This window comes from Haematobia irritans, chromosome 3 (assembly GCF_050003625.1).
Source record: "Haematobia irritans isolate KBUSLIRL chromosome 3, ASM5000362v1, whole genome shotgun sequence".
Classification (NCBI taxonomy): Eukaryota; Metazoa; Arthropoda; class Insecta; order Diptera; family Muscidae; genus Haematobia; species Haematobia irritans.
The window spans coordinates 131630328-131652459 of NC_134399.1; the positions used below are offsets into that span (position 1 = coordinate 131630328).

The 22132-nt window shown below is 27.0% G+C and overlaps 1 protein-coding gene across 6 annotated transcripts in view; it reads right to left on the reverse strand.

Annotated features, from left to right (window-relative positions):
• Nucleotides 1-383: 383 nt before the first annotated feature.
• LOC142227924 (apoptosis-inducing factor 3) overlaps nt 384-22132 on the reverse strand; it is a 45630-nt gene continuing 23881 nt past the window's right edge. For 5 of the 6 annotated variants that reach the window (XM_075298151.1, XM_075298150.1, XM_075298154.1 and 2 more), the window contains 2 exons: nt 6406-7334; nt 384-1394 (listed from right to left, as the gene is read on the reverse strand). In XM_075298151.1, coding sequence (XP_075154266.1) covers nt 642-1394; nt 6406-7334 — 1682 coding nt within the window. In that variant the 3' untranslated portion in view covers nt 384-641. Of the gene's footprint in view, nt 1395-6405; nt 7335-7401; nt 7538-22132 lie in introns of those variants that run through there. The other variant, XM_075298155.1, reaches the window with a different exon arrangement.

The window sequence follows — 22132 nt, forward strand, 5'->3', positions numbered from 1 at the left end:
TGTGATAAAAGGAAATTGCTCCCAAAAAAATTTGCTTTCCTCCGGAACGAAGTTTTTGAGAGAAACAAAATTTTAGCTTTTTAAAAGGTATTTGCTTAATTCATGAGAAGCGATGCAAAGAATGTATCTAATATTGTTTTATTTGTCATGAAAAAAAATTGTTAGCGTCAAGCTGAATTCTAAAATTTCGTTCCTGAGAAACTATAACGTTCATGGTTTATCATAAACAACTAATAACATTTGTTAGTAAATACAGCAGAAAAGTCTGCTAAAACAGCCAAATGTCAGCTGAAAAAGGTAAAGCAGTCATTGTTTATATTCCAAATTTCTTTGGGTGTGTTGTTTCCCGAAGCCTACATTCTTCGTAATATCAAAACAATAGCTTTCTATATTATGGTATTGACAAATACTATATATGTATATGTAATAACAATTTAAGTATTTAAATATTTTATAAAATACACATAAAAAATATAAATAAGAATGATCCACATTTTTATATGTATAAACAGGCATACATAGGTAGGTACATATTGTTTCTAAAAAAGCATCTATTTTTTGTATTTATTAATAATAAACAAATATTTATTAGATATTAGACATAGACGGATAATAATAATGGCTTAAATGCTACAACTGATTCAATGACATTTAGCCACCAGGTGTAATTTTTTTGTCCACGCCACTGGATCACTTGGGTCCTCCAAATCTTTACGATGCAATGATTTTCCTTGACTCTGCAATTCAGCAAATTGGGCAACAATAGGATCACGTCCACAAGAAGCTACAGCAACAACCTTATCATCATCGTTCACAAAATAGGCAACAAATTTCAAATTTTCCAAATCACCCTCGATGACCACATCACTATATTGTCCATAGCCAGCATAACGGAAACCTTTACCAAACAACATGGTAAAGAAGAATGGTACAGCTCGTAATTCTTCCATATACTTTCCAGCCATATTAAGGGCAGCTATACGACCATGATATTGAGCCAATTGATAATGGCCAATTGTGGCACGCTCTTGATTGTGCGAATATACGGGGGCATTGGCAATATCACCACCTACATAGACATCATCGACCAATGTCTTTAGATTCAAATCGGTATCAATGGATCCATTATGATTTAGTGGCAGACCAGAACCAATAAGGAAATCTGTATTGAATTTTGATCCAGTGCCCATGATGAGGACGTCACATGGTAATTTAGTACCATCCTTGAGTACAACTTCATTGACATTGTTATCACTGTCGCCTAATATGTCCACAATGCCACTATTCATTATGGCATTGACACCTTGATCACGGAATAAGCGTAAAACACGTTCGCCCACCACAGGACCAAAACTAGCCATCAGGGGCACCTCTGTGCGTGAGATCAGAGTAACCTAATAAGAAGAAAAGAAAAAGAAGAGAAATGTGTTTAGTATTATATGGTAAAAAATATATATTTTATAATATTCGATTTTTTGTTCAAGGGCTATGCAAGACGGTAATCACCACCGTGGGGCAATGGTTAACAAGTCCCGAACATAGTTAGAATCCCAAAACAGTTTTCAATCGTATGTTGGTAAACCCGTTCAATTATGCCGGGATATATCTGAATTTTTCAACTTCGAAAAACTCACTTTCGATTGGTGATTCACTTCGCTTGCACGAAAGTGACCAGTTTGTAAATAAAAAACAAGTAAGGAAAGTCTAAAGTCGGGCGGGGCCGACTATATTATACCCTGCACCACTTTGTAGATCTAAATTTTCGATACTATATCACATCCGTCAATTGTGTTGGGGGGCTATATATAAAGGTTTGCCCCAAATACATACATTTAAATATCACTCGATCTGGACAGAATTTGATAGACTTCTACAAAATCTATAGACTCAAAATTTAAGTCGGCTAATGCACTAGGGTGGAACACAATGTTAGTAAAAAATATGGGAAACACTTAAATCTGAAGCAATTTTAAGGAAACTTCGCAAAAGTTTATTTATGATTTATCGCTCAATATATATGTATTAGAAGTTTAGGAAAATTAGAGTCATTTTTACAACTTTTCGACTAAGCAGTGGCGATTTTGCAAGGAAAATGTTGGTATTTTGACCATTTTTTGTCGAAATCAGAAAAACATATATATGGGAGCTATATCTAAATCTGAACCGATTTCAACCAAATTCTACTCCCTGTGCAAAGTTTCATCTAAATCGGTGCAAAAAATAGGCCTCTGTGGTCATATGAGTGTAAATCGGGCGGAAGCTATATCTAAATCCGAACCGATTTCAACCAAATTTGGCATACATAGCTAAATACAATGCTAATTCTACTCTCTGTGCAAAATTTCAATTAAATCGGAGTAAAAGATTGGCCACTGTGGTCATATGAGTGTAAATCGGGCGAACGATATATATGGGAGCTATATCTAAATCTGAACCGATTTCAATAAAACTTGGCACACTTGTCTACACTACTAATTGTACTCCTAGTGCAAAATTTCAACCAAATTGGGGTAAAACTCTGGCTTCTGGGACCGTATTAGTCCATGTCGGGCGAAAGATGTATATGGGAGCTATATCTAAAGCCAAAACACAACTTGTGCCTAATTTGAAGTCGATTGGAATAAAACTACGTCCTGAACTTTGATTACAAAAATGTGTTCACGGACAGACGGACATGGCTATATCGACTCAGGAGCCCACCCTGAGCATTTTTGCCAAATACACCATGTGTCTATCTCGTCTCCTTCTGGGTGTTGCAAACATATGCACTAACTTATAATACCATGTTCCACAGTGTGGCGCAGGGTATAAAAATGGATGGGTTTACTTGCCAAAAAGGTCAACGGAAAATGTACACTTTCGATTTCACTGTTGTCACTCGTGCAAAAATAATCTACCAAACTTTGAAGAAAATTTTACAACAAATCTATACAAACAAAAAAAAAATCAAATAAATTTGGAAAACACATTTTTCCTCCATTACTCTTATTATTACAACAATAAAACTTTTATTTCCCAAAATTTTATTTCTATAGAAAAATTTCCCAAAATTTTATTTCCCAATTATTTTGTCAAAATTGTATTTCTCTTATATTTGACATCGAATATTTTATCAATTATTCAGTAACCATTACTCAAGTTTATAACATCATTACATAAGCTACTCTTCTTCTTACTTTTTAATATTACTCTTTCGACCGCCAATTTATGAACAAGTTTAATAAATTGAAAGAAACTATTTTGACGTGTATTATCCAAATTTTATTTCTATAGAAAATTTTGTTAAAATTTTATTTCCATAGGAAATTTTGTCCAAATTTTATTTCTATAGAGAATTTTGTCAAAATTTTATTTCTATATTTTTATGTATTTTATGTATATAGAAAATTTTCACAAAATTTTCTATAGATATAAAGAAAATTTTGTCAAAATTTTGTGTATATAGAAAATTTTGTCAAAATTTTATGTATATAGAAAATTTTGTCAAAATTTTATGTATATAGAAAATTTTGTCAAAATGTTATGTATATAGAAAATTTGGTCAAAATTTTATGTATATAGAAAATTTGGTCAAAATTTTATGTATATAGAAAATTTGGTCAGAATTTTATTTCTATAGAAAATTTTGTCAAAATTTTATTTCTACAGAAAATTTTGTCAAAATTTTATTTATGTAGAAAATTTTTAAAAATTTTAGTTCTATAGAAAATGTCAAAATTTTATTTCTATAAAACATTTTGTCAAACTTTTATTTCTTAAACATTTTGTTAAAATTTTATTTCTATAAAAAAATTTTGTCAAAAATTTATTTCTATAAAAAATTTTGTCAAAATTTTATTTCTCTAGGAAATTTTGTCAAAATTTGATTTCTATAGAAAATTTTCTCAAAATTTTATTTCTATGGAAAATTTTGTCAAAATTTTATTTCTATAGAAAATTTTGTCAAAATTTTATTTCTATAGAAAATTTTGTCAAAATTTTATTTCTATAGAAAATTTCGAAAAAATTTTATTTCTATAGTAAATTTCGAAAAAATTTTATTTCTATATGAAATTTTGTCAAAATTTTATGTCTATACAAAATTTTGTCAAAATTTTATTTCTATAGGAAATATTGTCAAAATTTTATTTCAGAAGAAAATTTTGTCCAGATTTTATTTCTATAGAAAATTTTCTCAAAATTTTCTTTTTATAAAAAAATTTGTCAACATTTTTTCGATAGAGAATTTTGTCAAAATTTTATTTCTATGGGAGATTTTGTCACAATTTTATTTCTATAGAAAATTTTTTCAAAATTTTATTTTTAGAGAAAATTTTGTCAAAATTTTATTTCTATGGAAAATTTTGTCAAAAGTTTATTTCTATGGAAAATTTTGTCAAAATTTTATTTCTATAGGAAATTTGCAAAATTTTATTTCTATAGGAAATATGCAAAATTTTTCATCTATAGAAAATTTTGTCAAAATTTTTCATCTATGGAAAATTTTGTCAAAATTTTATTTCTATAGAAAATTTTGTCAAAATTTTATTTCTATAAAATATTTTGTCAAAATTTTATTTCTATAGAAAATTTTGTCAAAATTTTATTTATATAAGAAATTTTGTCAAAATTTTATTTCTATATAAAATTTTGTCAACATTTTAAGTCTATAGAAAATTTCGACAAAATTTTGGTTCTTAGAAAATTTTGTCAACATTTTATTTCTATAGAATATTTCAACAAAATTTTTTTCTATAGGAAATTTTGTCCAAATTTTATTTCCATAGAAAATTTCCACAAAACTTTATTTCTGAAGAAAATTTTGTCCAAATTTTATTTTTATAAAATATTTTGTCAAAATTTTTTTCTATAGAAAATGTTGTCAAAATTTTATTTTTATAGAAAATTTATTCAAAATTTATTTCTATAGAAAAATTTATCAAAATTTTATTTTCATAGGAAATTTTATTTCTATAGAAAATTTTATTTATGTAGAAAATTTTTTCAATATTTTATTTCTATAAAACATCTTGTCAAAATTTTATTTCTAAAACATTTTGCTAAATTTTATTTCTATAAAAAATTTTGCCAAAATTTTATTTCTATAGGAAATTTTTTCAAAATTTGATTTCTATAGAAAATTTTCTCATAATTTTATTTTTAGAGAAAATTTTCTCAACATTTTATTTCTATGGAAAATTTTGAAAAAATTTTATTTCTATAGAAAATTTCAAAAAAATTTTATTTCTATATGAAATTTTGTCAAAATTTTATTTATATAAGAAATTTTGTCAAAATTTTATTTCTATAGGAAATATTGTCAAAATTTTATTTCTGAAGAAAATTTTGTCCAGATTTTATTTCTATAGAAGAAAATTTGTCAAAATTTTTGCGATAGAGAATTTTGTCAAAATTTTATTTCTATAGGAGATTTTGTCAAAATTTTATTCCTATAGAAAATTTTTTCAAAATTTTATTTTTAGAGAAAATTTTCTCAAAATTTTATTTCTATAGGAAATTTGCAAAATTTTATTTCTGTAGGAAATTTGCAAAATTTTTCATCTATAGACAATTTTGTCAACATTTTTCATCTATAGACAATTTTGTCAAAATTTTTCATCTATAGAAAATTTTGTCAAAATTATATTTCTATAGAAAATTTTGTCAAAATTTTATTTCTATAGAAAATTTTGTCAAAATTTTATTTCTATAGAAAATTTCGACAAAATTTTATTTCTATAGGAAATTTTGTCAAAATTTAATTTCTATAGAAAATTTCAACAAAATTTTATTTCTGAAGAAAATTTTGTCCAAATTTTATTTTTATAGAAAATTTTCTCAAAATTTTATTTCTATAAAAAATTTTGTCAAAATTTTTTTCTATAGAAAATTTTGTCAAAATTTTATTTCAATAGGAAATTTTGTCAAAATTTTATTTCTATAGAAAATTTCCACAAAATTTTATTTTTATAGAAAATTTTCTCAAAATTTTATTTTTATAAAAAATGTTGTCAAAATTTTTTCTATAGAAAATTTTGTCAAAATTTTATTTTTATAGAAAATGTAGTCAAAATTTATTTCTATAGAAAAATTTATCAAAATGTTATTTTTATGGGAAAATTTTATTTCTATAGAAAATTTTGTCAAAAGTGTATTTCTACAGAAAATTTTGTCAAAATTTTATTTCCATAGGAAATTTTATCAAAATTTTATTTTTATAGAAATTTTTGTCTAAATTTTATTTTTCCAAAATTTTATATCTATAAAAAATTTAGTCAAAATTTTATATCGATAGAAAAATTTGTCAATATTTTATTTCTATAGAAAATTTTGTCAACATTTTATTTCTATAGAAAATTTTGTAAAAATGTTATTTCTATAAAAAAATTTGTCAAAATTTTTGTTTCTATCAAATATTTTACTTACACTCTTAACTTTTTTAGCCCAACTCTGGGCAGCTTCCAAGGCAATAAAACTGGAACCCAAACACACCAAGTTACTCTCAGGTTTTATGAGCTTACTGATCTCCTTAACATCTTCATATTCTCGAACGACCATGACACCATTCAAATTCGAACCATTTATGCGAGGCTTGCTTGCCGTACAACCAGTTGCAATGAAAATTTTATCATACTTCAAGGTGGTGTCATTCGAAAGATACAACATTTTCTCATCACAACTCATTTTGGTGGCGGCAACACCCATTAGAGTTTCAATACCATATTCATTATAGAATTCGGGTTTGCGGAATTGTAAAGTTTCAATTTGAGCATCACTGATCTTGGACAGTTTAACACGATCATAGGGTAAATATTGTTCCTTGCAGACCATAACCAGACGTCCGGTAAATCCTTCTTGACGCAAAGTTTCAGCACATACAGCACCGGCAGGGCCACCACCAACAACCACATAACAACGATTGTCGTTGGGATCACGTTTTACCATATCCTTTAGACGACGAGAATTCTCCAGATCCTTACGTTTGGCCCGAATCATAACTTGGCCACTGGATTCGACCTCAACCTTATAGCATGGCAAGGAATCAAGACCTGGGAAATCTTCAATATCTCCTGTATCGATACTGAAACAGGCTCCATGCCAAGGACAACGGACACGGCCATCACCCAATACACCCGTATGTAAGGGGGCACCATAATGGGTACACTTATTGCCAATGGCTTTGATTTGATCCTTTTGTTTGACAATTAAGACCTTGGTATTCTCATTGAATTCGAATTGTTTCATTTCATGCTCCTGCAAATCGCTCACATTGCACACAGCAACGGGATCAGTGTAGTCGTCGACCATGTTGTTGGCTTCGCAGGTAGATTGATACAAACCCGAACCAGTAGTACCTGGAATGGAAAGAGGATTTAGTTTTATTATGCTATTGAAATGCCAATGGAATTTTAATGTGCTAACTTAAGTGTCAGAGTTGGGAAAATTTCTAAGGAAAATCCCTTTTGGGAAAATCGAGATTTTTCTAAATAAAAGGCGAGATGATAGAAAAATTTGGAAATAGTTTTATTGTGAGAGCTGGCGAAGACAGTTGTACCAGTAACTTAAGCAGAGACAAAATGGAAACTGTAGGAAATATTTATTTTCGACTTAAAAAACCTGGTTTACTTAAATTGGATACTCAATTATTCATAATTTCAGAATTATCCTTTGCTTTTGCTATTGATTCTCTTAACGATGACCATCACTTCGTTAAAGGCCTTACCCATGAGACATGAATCCTTCAATGATGAAATATTAAATGATGTTCTATTCAATTCGGATTCATCTGGCAATCTATGGAATCTTGGAAAAAAATACGATTACAGTGTTGTCAAAGAAGGTGATGTACCAATTGACATCTATTGGAAGAAAAATGTATTTGGAAAATCCCATATGGATGAAGGTATAAGTCTATACAATAATATCTACGATTCGAAAAGTGTAGATATTGATCACACGACCACAACAACAACGGCTGCACCTACGACCATTCCAACTAAAGCTGGATTTTGGCAAAGAATTAAAGCTCTGATTTGTAATGATTTTGATATCTCCAAGGCTGCGGAGCAAAGTGGAAGTCTCCTCGAACCAATTGTCGATGTCATTGAGGATGTTGAACATAGTGAAACATGGAAGACTGTCGGTAAATATGCATCGAAAACTAGAGATGTTGTCGTCGAAAATGTCGATGAATTGGGTGATAAGTTAATAGGTTGGAAAGATGATATAGCGGGTATGGTGAAAAAAATTAAAATCTAAGAAACTACAAAACGAAGAGTAACGCTGTGTGTTAGTGTATGTGTGTGTAAAATCATCTTGGACAAAAACCTAAAAACTCCCATACATAGAAATACATATATGCTGAAATAGCGAAATGCCTACACCCAGAGATGGAATATGATCACCTCAAACATATTTACTTTTTCACGGCGATCATGTAGCATTTTTGTCGCAAAAATATTCTTTTCTCGCCAAACATAACATGCTTTCCGAAATCAGATACATAATTTGCGAAAAATGACGTGGTGTCGACAAACATGTTACATGTTTTCCGTGAAAAAGTAAGATTTTGCTCTTGAATCATGTTTGGGGTCAGTGTTGCCAGTATTTTTCAGGCAAATTATGATGTTTTCGTCCCCAAAAATCCCAAATTTAAACTTAAATTACTCATAATAATCCCCAATACATGTTTGACAAGTTTTTTTTTGAAAAAAAAAAAAAAAAATAATAATAATAAAGCAAAAGGCGCTGCTGTAGACAATCAGTAATAATTTAAAAATTAACATTTTGTCAAATCCAACAAGCTGGATTTCGAACCACAACACCAATAAAGTGGGGATCGTCTTCCAAATGCTGGAGGTATGAAAATTGTCACCTTGTGAACGAAAATTTAATTCTAAATCTTCAATTAGTAAAGGGTGATTCTTTTGAGGTTAGGATTTTCATGCATTAGTATTTGACAGATCACGTGGGATTTCAGACATGGTGTCAAAGAGAAAGATGCTCAGTATGCTTTGACATTTCATCATGAATAGACTTACTAACGAGCAACGCTTGCAAATCATTGAATTTTATTATCAAAATCAGTGTTCGGTTCGAAATGTGTTTCGCGCTTTACGTCCGATTTATGGTCTACATAATCGACCAAGTGAGCAAACAATTAATGCGATTGTGACCAAGTTTCGCACTCATTTTACTTTATTGGACATTAAACCAACCACACGAATGCGTACAGTGCGTACAGAAGAGAATATTGCGTCTGTTTCTGAGAGTGTTGCTGAAGACCGTGAAATGTCGATTCGTCGCCGTTCGCAGCAATTGGGTTTGTGTTATTCGACCACATGGAAGATTTTACGCAAAGATCTTGGTGTAAAACAGTATAAAATACAGCTCGTGCAAGAACTGAAGCCGAACGATCTGCCACAACGTCGAATTTTCAGTGAATGGGCCCTAGAAAAGTTGGCAGAAAATCCGCTTTTTTATCGACAAATTTTGTTCAGCAATGAGGCTCATTTCTGGTTGAATGGTTACGTAAATAAGCAAAATTGCCGCATTTGGAGTGAAGAGCAACCAGAAGCCGTTCAAGAACTGCCCATGCATCCCGAAAAATGCACTGTTTGGTGTGGTTTGTACGCTGGTGGAATCATTGGACCGTATTTTTTTCAAAGATGCTGTTGGACGCAACGTTACGGTGAATGGCGATCGCTATCGTTCGATGCTAACAAACTTTTTGTTGCCAAAAATGGAAGAACTGAACTTGGTTGACATGTGGTATCAACAAGATGGCGCTAGATGCCACACAGCTCGCGATTCTATGGCCATTTTGAGGGAAAACTTCGGAGAACAATTCATCTCAAGAAATGGACCGGTAAGTTGGCCACCAAGATCATGCGATTTGACGCCTTTAGACTATTTTTTGTGGGGCTACGTCAAGTCTAAAGTCTACAGAAATAAGCCAGCAACTATTCCAGCTTTGGAAGACAACATTTCCGAAGAAATTCGGGCTATTCCGGCCGAAATGCTCGAAAAAGTTGCCCAAAATTGGACTTTCCGAATGGACCACCTAAGACGCAGCCGCGGTCAACATTTAAATGAAATTATCTTCAAAAAGTAAATGTCATGGACCAATCTAACGTTTCAAATAAAGAACCGATGAGATTTTGCAAATTTTATGCGTTTTTTTTTTTTAAAAGTTATCAAGCTCTTAACAAATCACCCTTAAAATAAGGTGGTAGGCACGTTGCTCAAGTCGGTAGAATTTTACCAGAAATGGTACATCTTTTTATTGCTTGGTAGATTGGTAAAATTGTTGAAGATTTTGTGATAATTTTCTATAGAATTAAAATTTTGACAAAATTTTCTATATAGAAATAAATCTTTGATAAAATTTTCTATAGAAATAAAATTTTGACAAAATTTTCTATAGAAATAAAATTTTGACAAAAATTTTCTATAGAAATAAAATTTTGACAAAATTTTCTATATAAAGGGTGATTTGTTAAGAGCTTGATAACTTTTTTTTTTAAAAAAAACGCATAAAATTTGCAAAATCTCATCGGTTCTTTATTTGAAACGTTAGATTGGTCCATGACATTTACTTTTTGAAGATAATTTCATTTAAATGTTGACCGCGGCTGCGTCTTAGGTGGTCCATTCGGAAAGTCCAATTTTGGGCAACTTTTTCGAGCATTTCGGCCGGAATAGCCCGAATTTCTTCGGAAATGTTGTCTTCCAAAGCTGGAATAGTTGCTGGCTTATTTCTGTAGACTTTAGACTTGACGTAGCCCCACAAAAAATAGTCTAAAGGCGTCAAATCGCATGATCTTGGTGGCCAACTTACCGGTCCATTTCTTGAGATGAATTGTTCTCCGAAGTTTTCCCTCAAAATGGCCATAGAATCGCGAGCTGTGTGGCATGTAGCGCCATCTTGTTGAAACCACATGTCAACCAAGTTCAGTTCTTCCATTTTTGGCAACAAAAAGTTTGTTAGCATCGAACGATAGCGATCGCCATTCACCGTAACGTTGCGTCCAACAGCATCTTTGAAAAAATACGGTCCAATGATTCCACCAGCGTACAAACCACACCAAACAGTGCATTTTTCGGGATGCATGGGCAGTTCTTGAACGGCTTCTGGTTGCTCTTCACTCCAAATGCGGCAATTTTGCTTATTTACGTAACCATTCAACCAGAAATGAGCCTCATTGCTGAACAAAATTTGTCGATAAAAAAGCGGATTTTCTGCCAACTTTTCTAGGGCCCATTCACTGAAAATTCGACGTTGTGGCAGATCGTTCGGCTTCAGTTCTTGCACGAGCTGTATTTTATACTGTTTTACACCAAGATCTTTGCGTAAAATCTTCCATGTGGTCGAATAACACAAACCCAATTGCTGCGAACGGCGACGAATCGACATTTCACGGTCTTCAGCAACACTCTCAGAAACAGACGCAATATTCTCTTCTGTACGCACTGTACGCATTCGTGTGGTTGGTTTAATGTCCAATAAAGTAAAATGAGTGCGAAACTTGGTCACAATCGCATTAATTGTTTGCTCACTTGGTCGATTATGTAGACCATAAATCGGACGTAAAGCGCGAAACACATTTCGAACCGAACACTGATTTTGGTAATAAAATTCAATGATTTGCAAGCGTTGCTCGTTAGTAAGTCTATTCATGATGAAATGTCAAAGCATACTGAGCATCTTTCTCTTTGACACCATGTCTGAAATCCCACGTGATCTGTCAAATACTAATGCATGAAAATCCTAACCTCAAAAGAATCACCCTTTATAAATAAAATTTTGACAAAATTTTCTATAGAAATAAAATTTTGACAACATTTTTGTGAAAAGGAACTATATAGAAAAAAATGTTTAGAAAATGTTCTATGTAGAAAAAAAATTTTTTTGAGATAATTTTCTATACAGAAATAAAATTTTGTCAAAATTTTCTATAGAAATAAAATTTTGACAAAATTTTCTATATAGAAATAAAATTTTGACAAAATTTTCTATAGAAATAAAATATTGACAAAATTTTCTATATAGAAATAAAATTTTGACAAAATTTTCTATAGAAATAAAATTTTGACAAAATTTTCTACAAAAATAAAATTTCGACAAAATTTTCTATAGAAATGAAATTTTGATTTTCTATAAAAAAAATTTACAAAATTTTCTATAGAAATAAAATTTTGACAAAATTTTCTATAGAAATAAAATTTTGACAAAATTTTCTATAGAAATAAAATGTTGACAAAATTTTCTATAGAAATAAAATGTTGACAAAACTTTCTATAGAAATAAAATTTTGACAACATTTTTGTGAAAAGGAACTATATAGAAAAAAATGTTTAGAAAATGTTCTATGTAGAAAAAATTTTTTTTTGAGATAATTTTATATACAGAAATAAAATTTTGTCAAAATTTTCTATAGAAATAAAATTTTGACAAAATTTTCTATAGAAATAAAATATTGACAAAATTTTCTATATAGAAATAAAATTTTGACAAAATTTTCTATAGAAATAAAATTTTGACAACATTTTCTTTAGAAATAAAATTTTGACAAAATTTTCTACAAAAATAAAATTTCGACAAAATTTTCTATAGAAATGAAATTTTGATTTTCTATAAAAAAAAATTTACAAAATTTTCTATAGAAATAAAATTTTGACAAAATTTTCTATAGAAATAAAATTTTGACAAAATTTTCTATAGAAATAAAATTTTGACAAAATTTTCTATAGAAATAAAATTTTGAGATAATTTTCTATACAGAAATAAAATTTTGACAAAATTTTCTATAGAAAAAAAAATTTGACAAAATTTTCTATAGAAATAAAATTTTGACAAAATTTTCTATAGAAATAAAATTTTGACAAAATTTTCTATAGAAATAAAATTTTGACAAAATTTTCTACAGAAATACAATTTTGACAAAATTTTCTATAGGAATAAAATTTTGAGATAATTTTCAATACAGAAATAAAATTTTCTATAGAAATAAAATTTTGATAAAATTTTCTATAGAAATAAAATTTTGACAAAATTTTTGTGGAAAGTTACTATATAGAAAAAAATGTTTAGAAAATTTTCTATGTAGAAAAAATTTTTTTTGAGATAATTGCTATACAGAAATAAAATTTTGTCAAAATTTTCTATAGAAATAAAATTTTGACAAAATTTTCTACAAAAATAAAATTTTGACAAAATTTTCTACAAAAATAAAATTTCGACAAAATTTTCTATAGAAATAAAATTTTGATGACATTTTCTATAGAAATAAAATGTTGACAACATTTTTTATATATAAATAAAACTTTGACAAAAAAAATTTTCTATAGAAATAAAATTTTGACACAATTTTCTATAGAAATAAAATTTTGACAAAATTTTCTATAGAAATAAAATTTTGACAAAATTGTCTATAGAAATAAAATTTTGGCAAAATTTTCTATGAAATAAAATTTTGACAAAATTTTCTATATAGAAATAACATTTTGACAAAATTGTCTATAGAAATAAAATTTTGGCAAAATTTTCTATGAAATAAAATTTTCTATGTAGAAAAATTTTTTTTTGAGATAATTGCTATACAGAAATAAAATTTTGTCAAAATTTTCTATAGAAATAAAATTTTGACAAAATTTTCTACAAAAATAAAATTTCGACAAAATTTTCTATAGAAATAAAATTTTGATGACATTTTCTATAGAAATAAAATGTTGACAACATTTTTTATATAGAAATAAAACTTTGACAAAAAAAATTTTCTATAGAAATAAAATGTTGACAAAATTTTCTATAGAAATAAAATTTTGACAAAATTTTCTATAGAAATAAAATTTTGACAAAATTGTCTATAGAAATAAAATTTTGGCAAAATTTTCTATGAAATAAAATTTTGACAAAATTTTCTATATAGAAATAACATTTTGACAAAATTTTCTATAGAAATAACATTTTGACAAAATTTTCTATATAGAAATAAAATTTTGACAAAATTTTCTATAGAAATAAAATTTTGACAAAATTTTCTATAGAAATAAAATTTTGACAACATTTTCTATAGAATAAAATTTTGAAAAAATTTTCTATAGGAATAACATTTTGATTTTTTTTCTATAGGAATAAAATTTTTACGACATTTTCTATAGAAATAAAATTTTGACAAAATTTTTTATATAGAAATAAAACTTTGACAAACTTTTCTATATAGAAATAAAATTTTGACACATTTTCTATATAAAAATAAAATATTGAGAAACTTTTCTATAGAAATAAAATTTTGATAAAATTTTCTATAGAAATAAAATTTTGACAAAATTTTCTATAGAAATAAAATTTTGAGATAATTTTCTATGGAAATAAAATTTCGACAAAATTTTCTATAGAAAAAAAATTTGACAAAATTTTCTGTAGAAATATAATTTTGAGAAAATTTTCTATAGAAATAAAATTTTGACAAAATTTTATGGAAAGAAAATTAGTTAAATTTATGGAAATAAAATTTTGACAAAATTTTCTATATAGAAAAAAATTTAGACAAAATTTTCTATAGACATAAAATTCTGGCAACATTTTCTATTGAAATCAAAAAAATCCCCAAATTTATGGAAATTCCCCACCAAATCCTGAAGTCCCCAACTCAGAAATTTCTTCCCCATCCTCGAAAAAATATCCCCAATTTTGGGGGGGGGAAACCCCCCCCCCCCCAAAATATCAATTTGCCAAAAACAAAAAAAAATCCATTTGAATGGAACAAACCAAAAATATAGTTTAGGGGCTATTATAGAACAATGGAAGCGAACAAAATATATTTGTATACGTATTCATAAAAAACGCAAAAAAGAAGCGGACCTTTTTCAGAAAACATTTAATTTTCATGCTGTGTGTACTTAAAATGTGCAAAATATCAATTTGCCAAAAACAAAAAAAATCAATTTGACTGGAACAAACCAAATATCCATCTTGGCTTTTCTTACAATTTTTAGATTTTAAGCTGTCTTTTTTAGCAGTATGTTTGCTTTTCCAAAATAGCAGATTGTTTGCTGTTTCAGCAAAAAACAAAAACAACTAAAAGAGCATATTTTTTCCGCTGTAAAACAGCAGTCAGTGTTTGTTTTTAATGGCCGTCTTTTTTCTATGAGTGTATACCCATAGAAAAACTATCTAAATAACACAAGTGGATATTTACTGATATGTTTTGTAATTCTAGGCCTTTCTTACAAGTTTTAAATTTTGAGACGTAAAAAGTTACCCAACGACTTTTTAAGAATCAAAACTAGTTTACATCGTATTCCACACTTAAAGAAATTGTTAGTAGACACAGCAGAAAAGTCTGCTAAAACAGTCTGCTGAGAAAGGGAAAGCAGTCACTGTTTGCTGAAATAGCAAACATAATCAGCTATTTTACAACAAAATTTTTTCTCAGTTTGGCTGAAAGAAACAAAAAAGTTAAATTCCTTGTTGGCTGAAGTGGAAACATATAACACCGTATACCGACTGCTGTTTAGCAGACTTGTTTCTATTAGCTATCAACATATATCTAACATATTACAGACCTAGACCTTGTTTGTTAATTTCAACGAAACTAAACCATGTTGTGGGAAAATTGAGACAACAATATTATCTGTTTTAGCAAAAACGGATTTTCAGCAGACGTTTTGCTGTTTTATTGTTTTTCCATGGTTACTAAAAAATTTTGAAAATTTATGAATCAACAATTTTATTCAGGCAGCTTTTTCAAACATCTTTAAAATCATCATGGGAAATAAGTACATCTCAATAGCACCATGATTATTAAGTAAATATCAAGTAAACAATTTTTTATATTAATGTTTTTCGATGCACACACGCAGCGTTTTAGTTGTAAGACTTTTTCAGATATAAACATTATATTTAAAATAAAAATGCTTAAAATATATTGCTAGCTCTATTGTAAGTGAAATCATTTTTTTTAATCATACTAATTTCATTTTTCTGAACAAATGATGTACTTAACTCTATAAATACAATGAATAAAAATTAATACTATTTTTTATATATTTTACTTTGTTTTAATTAAAAATGGATATTACTTTGGGCTTCCAAACCTACATAGTTATTGTGTCGATTTGGTATTTGCAACTGACAGAAGTAAGGAAACTAAATCAGTATACATTGCGCTTCCACATTTTTATTGTTAAGTTTAGAATAGAACTTGAAAACGGAATATTTACGTTTTTTTTGGAAAATTTTATTTCTATAGAAAATTTTTGCAAAATTTTATTTCCATAGAAAATTTTTGGAAAATTTTATTTCTATAAAAATTTTTTGTCGAAATTTTATTTCTATAGAAAATTTTGCCAACATTTTATTTCAATAGAAAATCTTTGGAACATTTTATGTCTATAGAAAATTTTTGCACAATTTTATTTCTAAAGAAAAATTTTACAAAATTTTATTTCTATAGAAAATTTTTGCAAAAATTGATATCTATAAAAATTTTTACAAAATTTTATTTCTATAGAAAATTTTTGTCAAATTTCATTTTTACAAAATTTTATTTATATCGAAATTTTTTTTCAAAAATTTATTGCTATAGAAAATTTTTGTAAAAATGCATTTCAATAGAAATTTATTTCTATAGAAAATGTTTGCAAAATATTATTTCATTATTTTTGTTTTTGATTTCAGTTTAAAACCATGCCTTGACTAAACTACATTCCTCATCAGTATCCTCTACTTGCAGCAAAACTATCAACCAATTATCAGAATAAAATCAGTTCACTAAACCCAAAGTAAACCACACTTGAACCTTCCGAAAAAAGGTTTATGATAGTCGGCTTTTGCCGTAATAAATCTTTCTACAAACATCTCTCAAAGGAAAAGAGAGATGTTTGTACAAAGATTTATTTCGGAGACGTTTGTACAAAGACTTTATTTCTATTGAAAATGTTTGCAAAACTTTATATTGTCAAAATTTTATTTCAATAGAAAATTTTTGCAAAATTTAAATTTTTATAGAAAATTTTATTTCTTTTCTTTTTCATAGAAAATTTGTGCAAAATTTTATTTCTATGGAAAATTTTTGCAAAATTTTATTTCCATAGAAAATTTTGTCAACATTTTATTTCTATAGAAAATTTTGTCAAAATTTTATTTCTATAGAAAATTTTGTCAACATTTTATTCGTTTTGTTTGTTATTGTTGGTTTCTCTGCAATCATTATTGTTGTTTTTGATTTCAGCTTAAAACCATGCATTGACTAAACTACAAGTGTAGCTTAACCAACAGAGGAAAAGTATGCTTGTCAAATTTATTTGGGCAAAGCCCTATAGACTGCAAGATGGTTGAATGGACGCACGCAAGGCCGTATTCAGGGGGGGGGGGTGAGGGGGATCAAAACCCCCCCGAAATGAATGAATAATTTTATATAAAGAAATATATATTTTTAGCTGCATAGGTTTTATTTTGAAAAACGCTTACCTATAAAACTTGCACAAATCATAGAATACTAGTTGAAAAGCCCGTCAAACGACGGTCGAAAAAACAAATTGTTTTTGTTCTCGCACCACAAATTTCATTTTTGGAAAATGTATTTCTGCTTTTTATGTGTGTTTGTTGTTCTTTTTGTGAACATGACTCGCTTTGTTTGGCCATAGCAACAACAACGAAACAGCCAAACACACATGTGTAAATGAAATGGCGCAAAACTGCGAAAAGAACCTGCCTAATTCAGCGATGGAAGCACTTGGAGAGTGCAATAAAGAGATATTTCCAAACGTGCATATTCTTTTAAAAATTTTGGTCACTTTGCCAGTTACTCAGGGATGGAAAATACAATTTTTAAGAAAGTACAAAAAAGGTATTTTTTGAGCGGAAAGGTACTTTTTACTAAATTTCAACAAAAATTTCACTGGAAGATTATTGTCAAGAGACTGAATTTTAAAGAAAATAAAATTTCGACAAAATTTTCTATATACATAAAATTTTGCAAAAATTTTCTATAGAAATAACATTTTGGAAAAATTTTCTATAGAAATAAAATTTTGCAAAAAAAATCTATAGAAAAAAATTTTGCAAAATTTTTTCTATAGAAATAAAATTTTGCAAAATTTTCCTATAGAAATAAAATTTTTATAAACTTTTCAATTGAAATAAAATTTTGACAAAATTTTCTATAAAAATAAAATTTTGCAAAAATTCTATATAGAAATAAAATTTTGACAACATTTTCTACCGAAATAAAAAATCGATAATATAGAATCGCATTCTTTTTTCGACTAAAACATTCTTGAAGTTCAATAAAATCCTGTTTTTGACTATGTCTTTTACAAAATCGAGATTTTCTTCCCACATGAACATGTCTGTTTTGCCATATTTGTAAAAGACTATTAGCAAATAAGGTTGATAAAGACTTTCTCAAAATATTAAAATATTTTGTCAAAGCTATTGTACCATAAATCTGATATCGACTCAAAAATGTCTACACAAAAGGTACTAAATCATTCGCGGGGGTACTACGGTACTGACCGGGGTTAGGTTAGGTTAGGTTATGTGGCAGCCCGATGTATCAGGCTCACTTAGACTATTCAGTCCATTGTGATACCACAGTGGTGAACTTCTCTCTTATCACTGAGTGCTGCCCGATTCCATGTTAAGCTCAATGACCGGGGTGAAAAAGTATTGAAAAAAATACTTTCGTACTGCATTTTCCATCCCTGCAGTTACTACACACAAAAAATGTTTTTCTGATTCAATCACGAAATTAATTGATCCAATTAATTTTTAATTGAAATGTCTTCAATCACAGAAATGATAGTATCAATTAAAAAAATTAATTGAAGGTCAATTAAAAAGTTAATTGATCCATTTAAAAAATTAGTTGATACTATTATTTTTGTGATTGATGTTTGTTTCAATTAACAAATTTGTTAAATCAATTCAATTTTTAATTGAATATTTTTTAAAACTCAATTAAAATTTTAATTGGAAAAATTTTCGTGAAATTTTTTTGTGTGTACGTGCTCATCCGAACGTTCATTTTCAACAATGAAGAGATTAAAGACGTATCTTAGAAATTCGACTAGCGGGAGTAGACTCAATGGATTGGCATTAATGTCGGTTCATCGCCGAATAAATGTGCCGACAGAAGAAGTCATTGATTTATTTGCTGCCCAAAAAGCCCGTCGGCTTAATTTAATATTATAAAAATATTGTATACATACCTATGCATAAATAAAATTTTCTCCACATGAGATTATATGAATATTTTTTTCTAAAGTTGAACCCCCCCCCCCCCCCCCCCGCCGAATTAAAATCCTGGCTACGGCCTTGGACGCACGTTTCGGAATTACCAAATTCCTCATCAGCATATTCCACTTGCAGTAAAACTATCAACCAATTATCAGAATAAAAGTGAACTACACTTGAAAAAGGTTTGATAGTCGGCCACTGCCTAAACAAATTTGCAAGCCTATCTCTTTCCCTTTGCCAAACTCAAATCTTCTATTTCTATAGAAAATTTTGTCAACATTTTATTTTAATAGAAAATTTTCTCAGAATTTTATTTCTAAATAAAATTTTGTCAAAATTTTATTATTCTATGCAAAATTTTATTTCTATAGAAAATTTTGTCAAAATTTTATTTCTATAAAAAATTTTATTTCTATAGAAAATTTTGTCAACATTTTATTTCTATAAAAAATTTTATTTCTATGCAAAATTTTGGCAAAACAAAAAATAAAAAAATTTTTGAAATTTTATTTCTTGAAATTTTGAAAAAATTTTATTTCTATAGAAAATTGTGTCATAATTTTATTTCTATGGAAAATTTTGTCAACATTTTATTTTTATAGAAAATGTTGTCAAAATTGTATTTCTATAGAACATTTTGTCAAAACATATAATAAAAAAAATTTTAAAATTTTATTTCTATTGAAATTTTTGATAAAATTTTATTTCTATATAAATTTTATTTCTATAGAAAATTTTGTCAAAATTTTATTTCTTTGGACAATTTTGTCAAAATTTTATTATTCTATTCAAAATTTTTTTCTATAGAAAATTTTTGCAAAATTTTATTTCTATAGAAAATTTTGTCAAAATTTTATTTCTATAAAAAATTTTGTTAAAACTTTATTTCTATTGAAAATTTTGTAACAATTTTATTATTCTATGCAAAATTTTATTTTTATTTCTATAGAAAATTTTGTCAAAATTTTATTTCTAAAAAAAATTTTTTTTCTATAGAAAATTTTGTCAAAACATCAAATAAAAAAAATTGTTAAAATTGTATTTCTATTGAAATTTAATTTCTAAAGAAAATTTTGTCAAAATTTTATTATTCTATGCAAAATTTTATTCTATAGAAAATTTTTGCAAAATTTTATTTCTATAGAAAATTTTGTCAAAATTTTATTTCTATAAAAAATTTTGTTAAAACTTTATTTCTATAGAAAATTTTGTAAAAATTTTATTTCTATAGAAAATTTTGTCAAAACATAAAATAAAAAAAATTGTTAAAATTTTATTTCTATTGAAATTTTTGATAAAATTGTATTTCTATAGAAATTTTATATTTATATATTTATACACTCATGCTGCTGCTGTTATATTTTTGTACTTCAGGGCCAAGTGAACAACAATTTATAAAATTTTTAGGTTATAAAATTTTCCCCAAAGCATATTAAAGAACCAAAAGTAGTTTTTGGTATATTTTTGCACTGTAATATACCTACAAGCTCTTAAATACGATCAGCAAACATTTTGTTTGCTGTTATGCCTCAATTCGATAAATATTCAGATTTTTGGTCAAATACTATAAATATTCATAAAATATTGTTTTAATTATGTTAGGATAGCTCCTAAGTTGACATTTTTATATGTTTTAGCCAAAATAAAACATGTTTTATTGTAATCGAGCTTAAAAAATAGCAGGAAATGTTTGCTATTTCAGCAAACAGTGACTGCTGTCCCTTTTTCAGCAGACTTTCTGCTGTTTTAGCAGACTTTTCTGCTGTCCCTACTAACAAATTTCTTTGGGGGTATAGAAAATGTTTGCAAGATTTTATTTCTATAGAAAATGTCAAAATTGTATTTCTATAAAAAATTTTGTTAAAACTTTATTTCTATAGAAAATTTTGTCAAAATTGTATTTCTTTGGAAAATTTTGTCAAAACATAAAATAAAAAAAATTGTTAAAATTTTATTTCTATTGAAATTTTTGATAAAATTTTATTTTTATATAAATTTTATTTCTATATAAATTTTATTTCTATAGAAAATTTTGTCAAAATTTTATTTCTATAGAAAATTTTGTTAACATTTTATTTCTATAGAAAAATTTCTCAGAATTTTATTTCTAAAGAAAATTTTGTCAACATTTTATTATTCTATGCAAAATTTTATTTCTATAGAACATTTTATTTCTATAGAAAATTGTATTTCTATAGAACATTTTATTTCTATTAAAATTTTTGTGAAGATTTTATTTCTATAAAAAAATTTTGTAATAATTTTATTTCTATAGAAAATTTTGTCAAGACATAAAATAAAAAAATGTATTCAAATTTTATTTCTATTAAAATTTTTGATAAAATGTTATTTCAATCGAAATTTTTATCAAAATTTTATTTGTCAAAATTTTATTTCCATAGACATTTTTGTCAAAATTTTATTTCTATAGAAATTTTTGTCAAAATTTTATTTCTATAGAAATTTTTGTCAAAATTTTATTTCTATAGAAAATTTGTTAAAATTTTATTTCTATGGAAAAATTTGTCAAAATTTTATTTTTATAGAAAATGTTTTCAAAATTTTATTTCTATAGAAAATATTGTCAAAATTTTATTTCTATAGAAAATTTTCTCACAATTTTATTTCTAAAAAAAATTTTGTCAAAATTATATTATTATATAGAAAATTTTGTCAAAATTTTATTTGTATAGAAAATTTTGTCGAAATTTTATTTGTATAGAAAATTTTGTAAAAATGTTATTTCTATATAAAATTGAAGTACCTCTTAGTTGGAGAGTTATATTTTGCAAACTCTACCAAAACATCAAGAATTCTACCAATCTACCAAAATGTAAAAAATCTACCATTTTTGGTAGAATTCTATTGTGGTAATGTGCTAAAAGGCGACTGTTTACGCGTATGTAG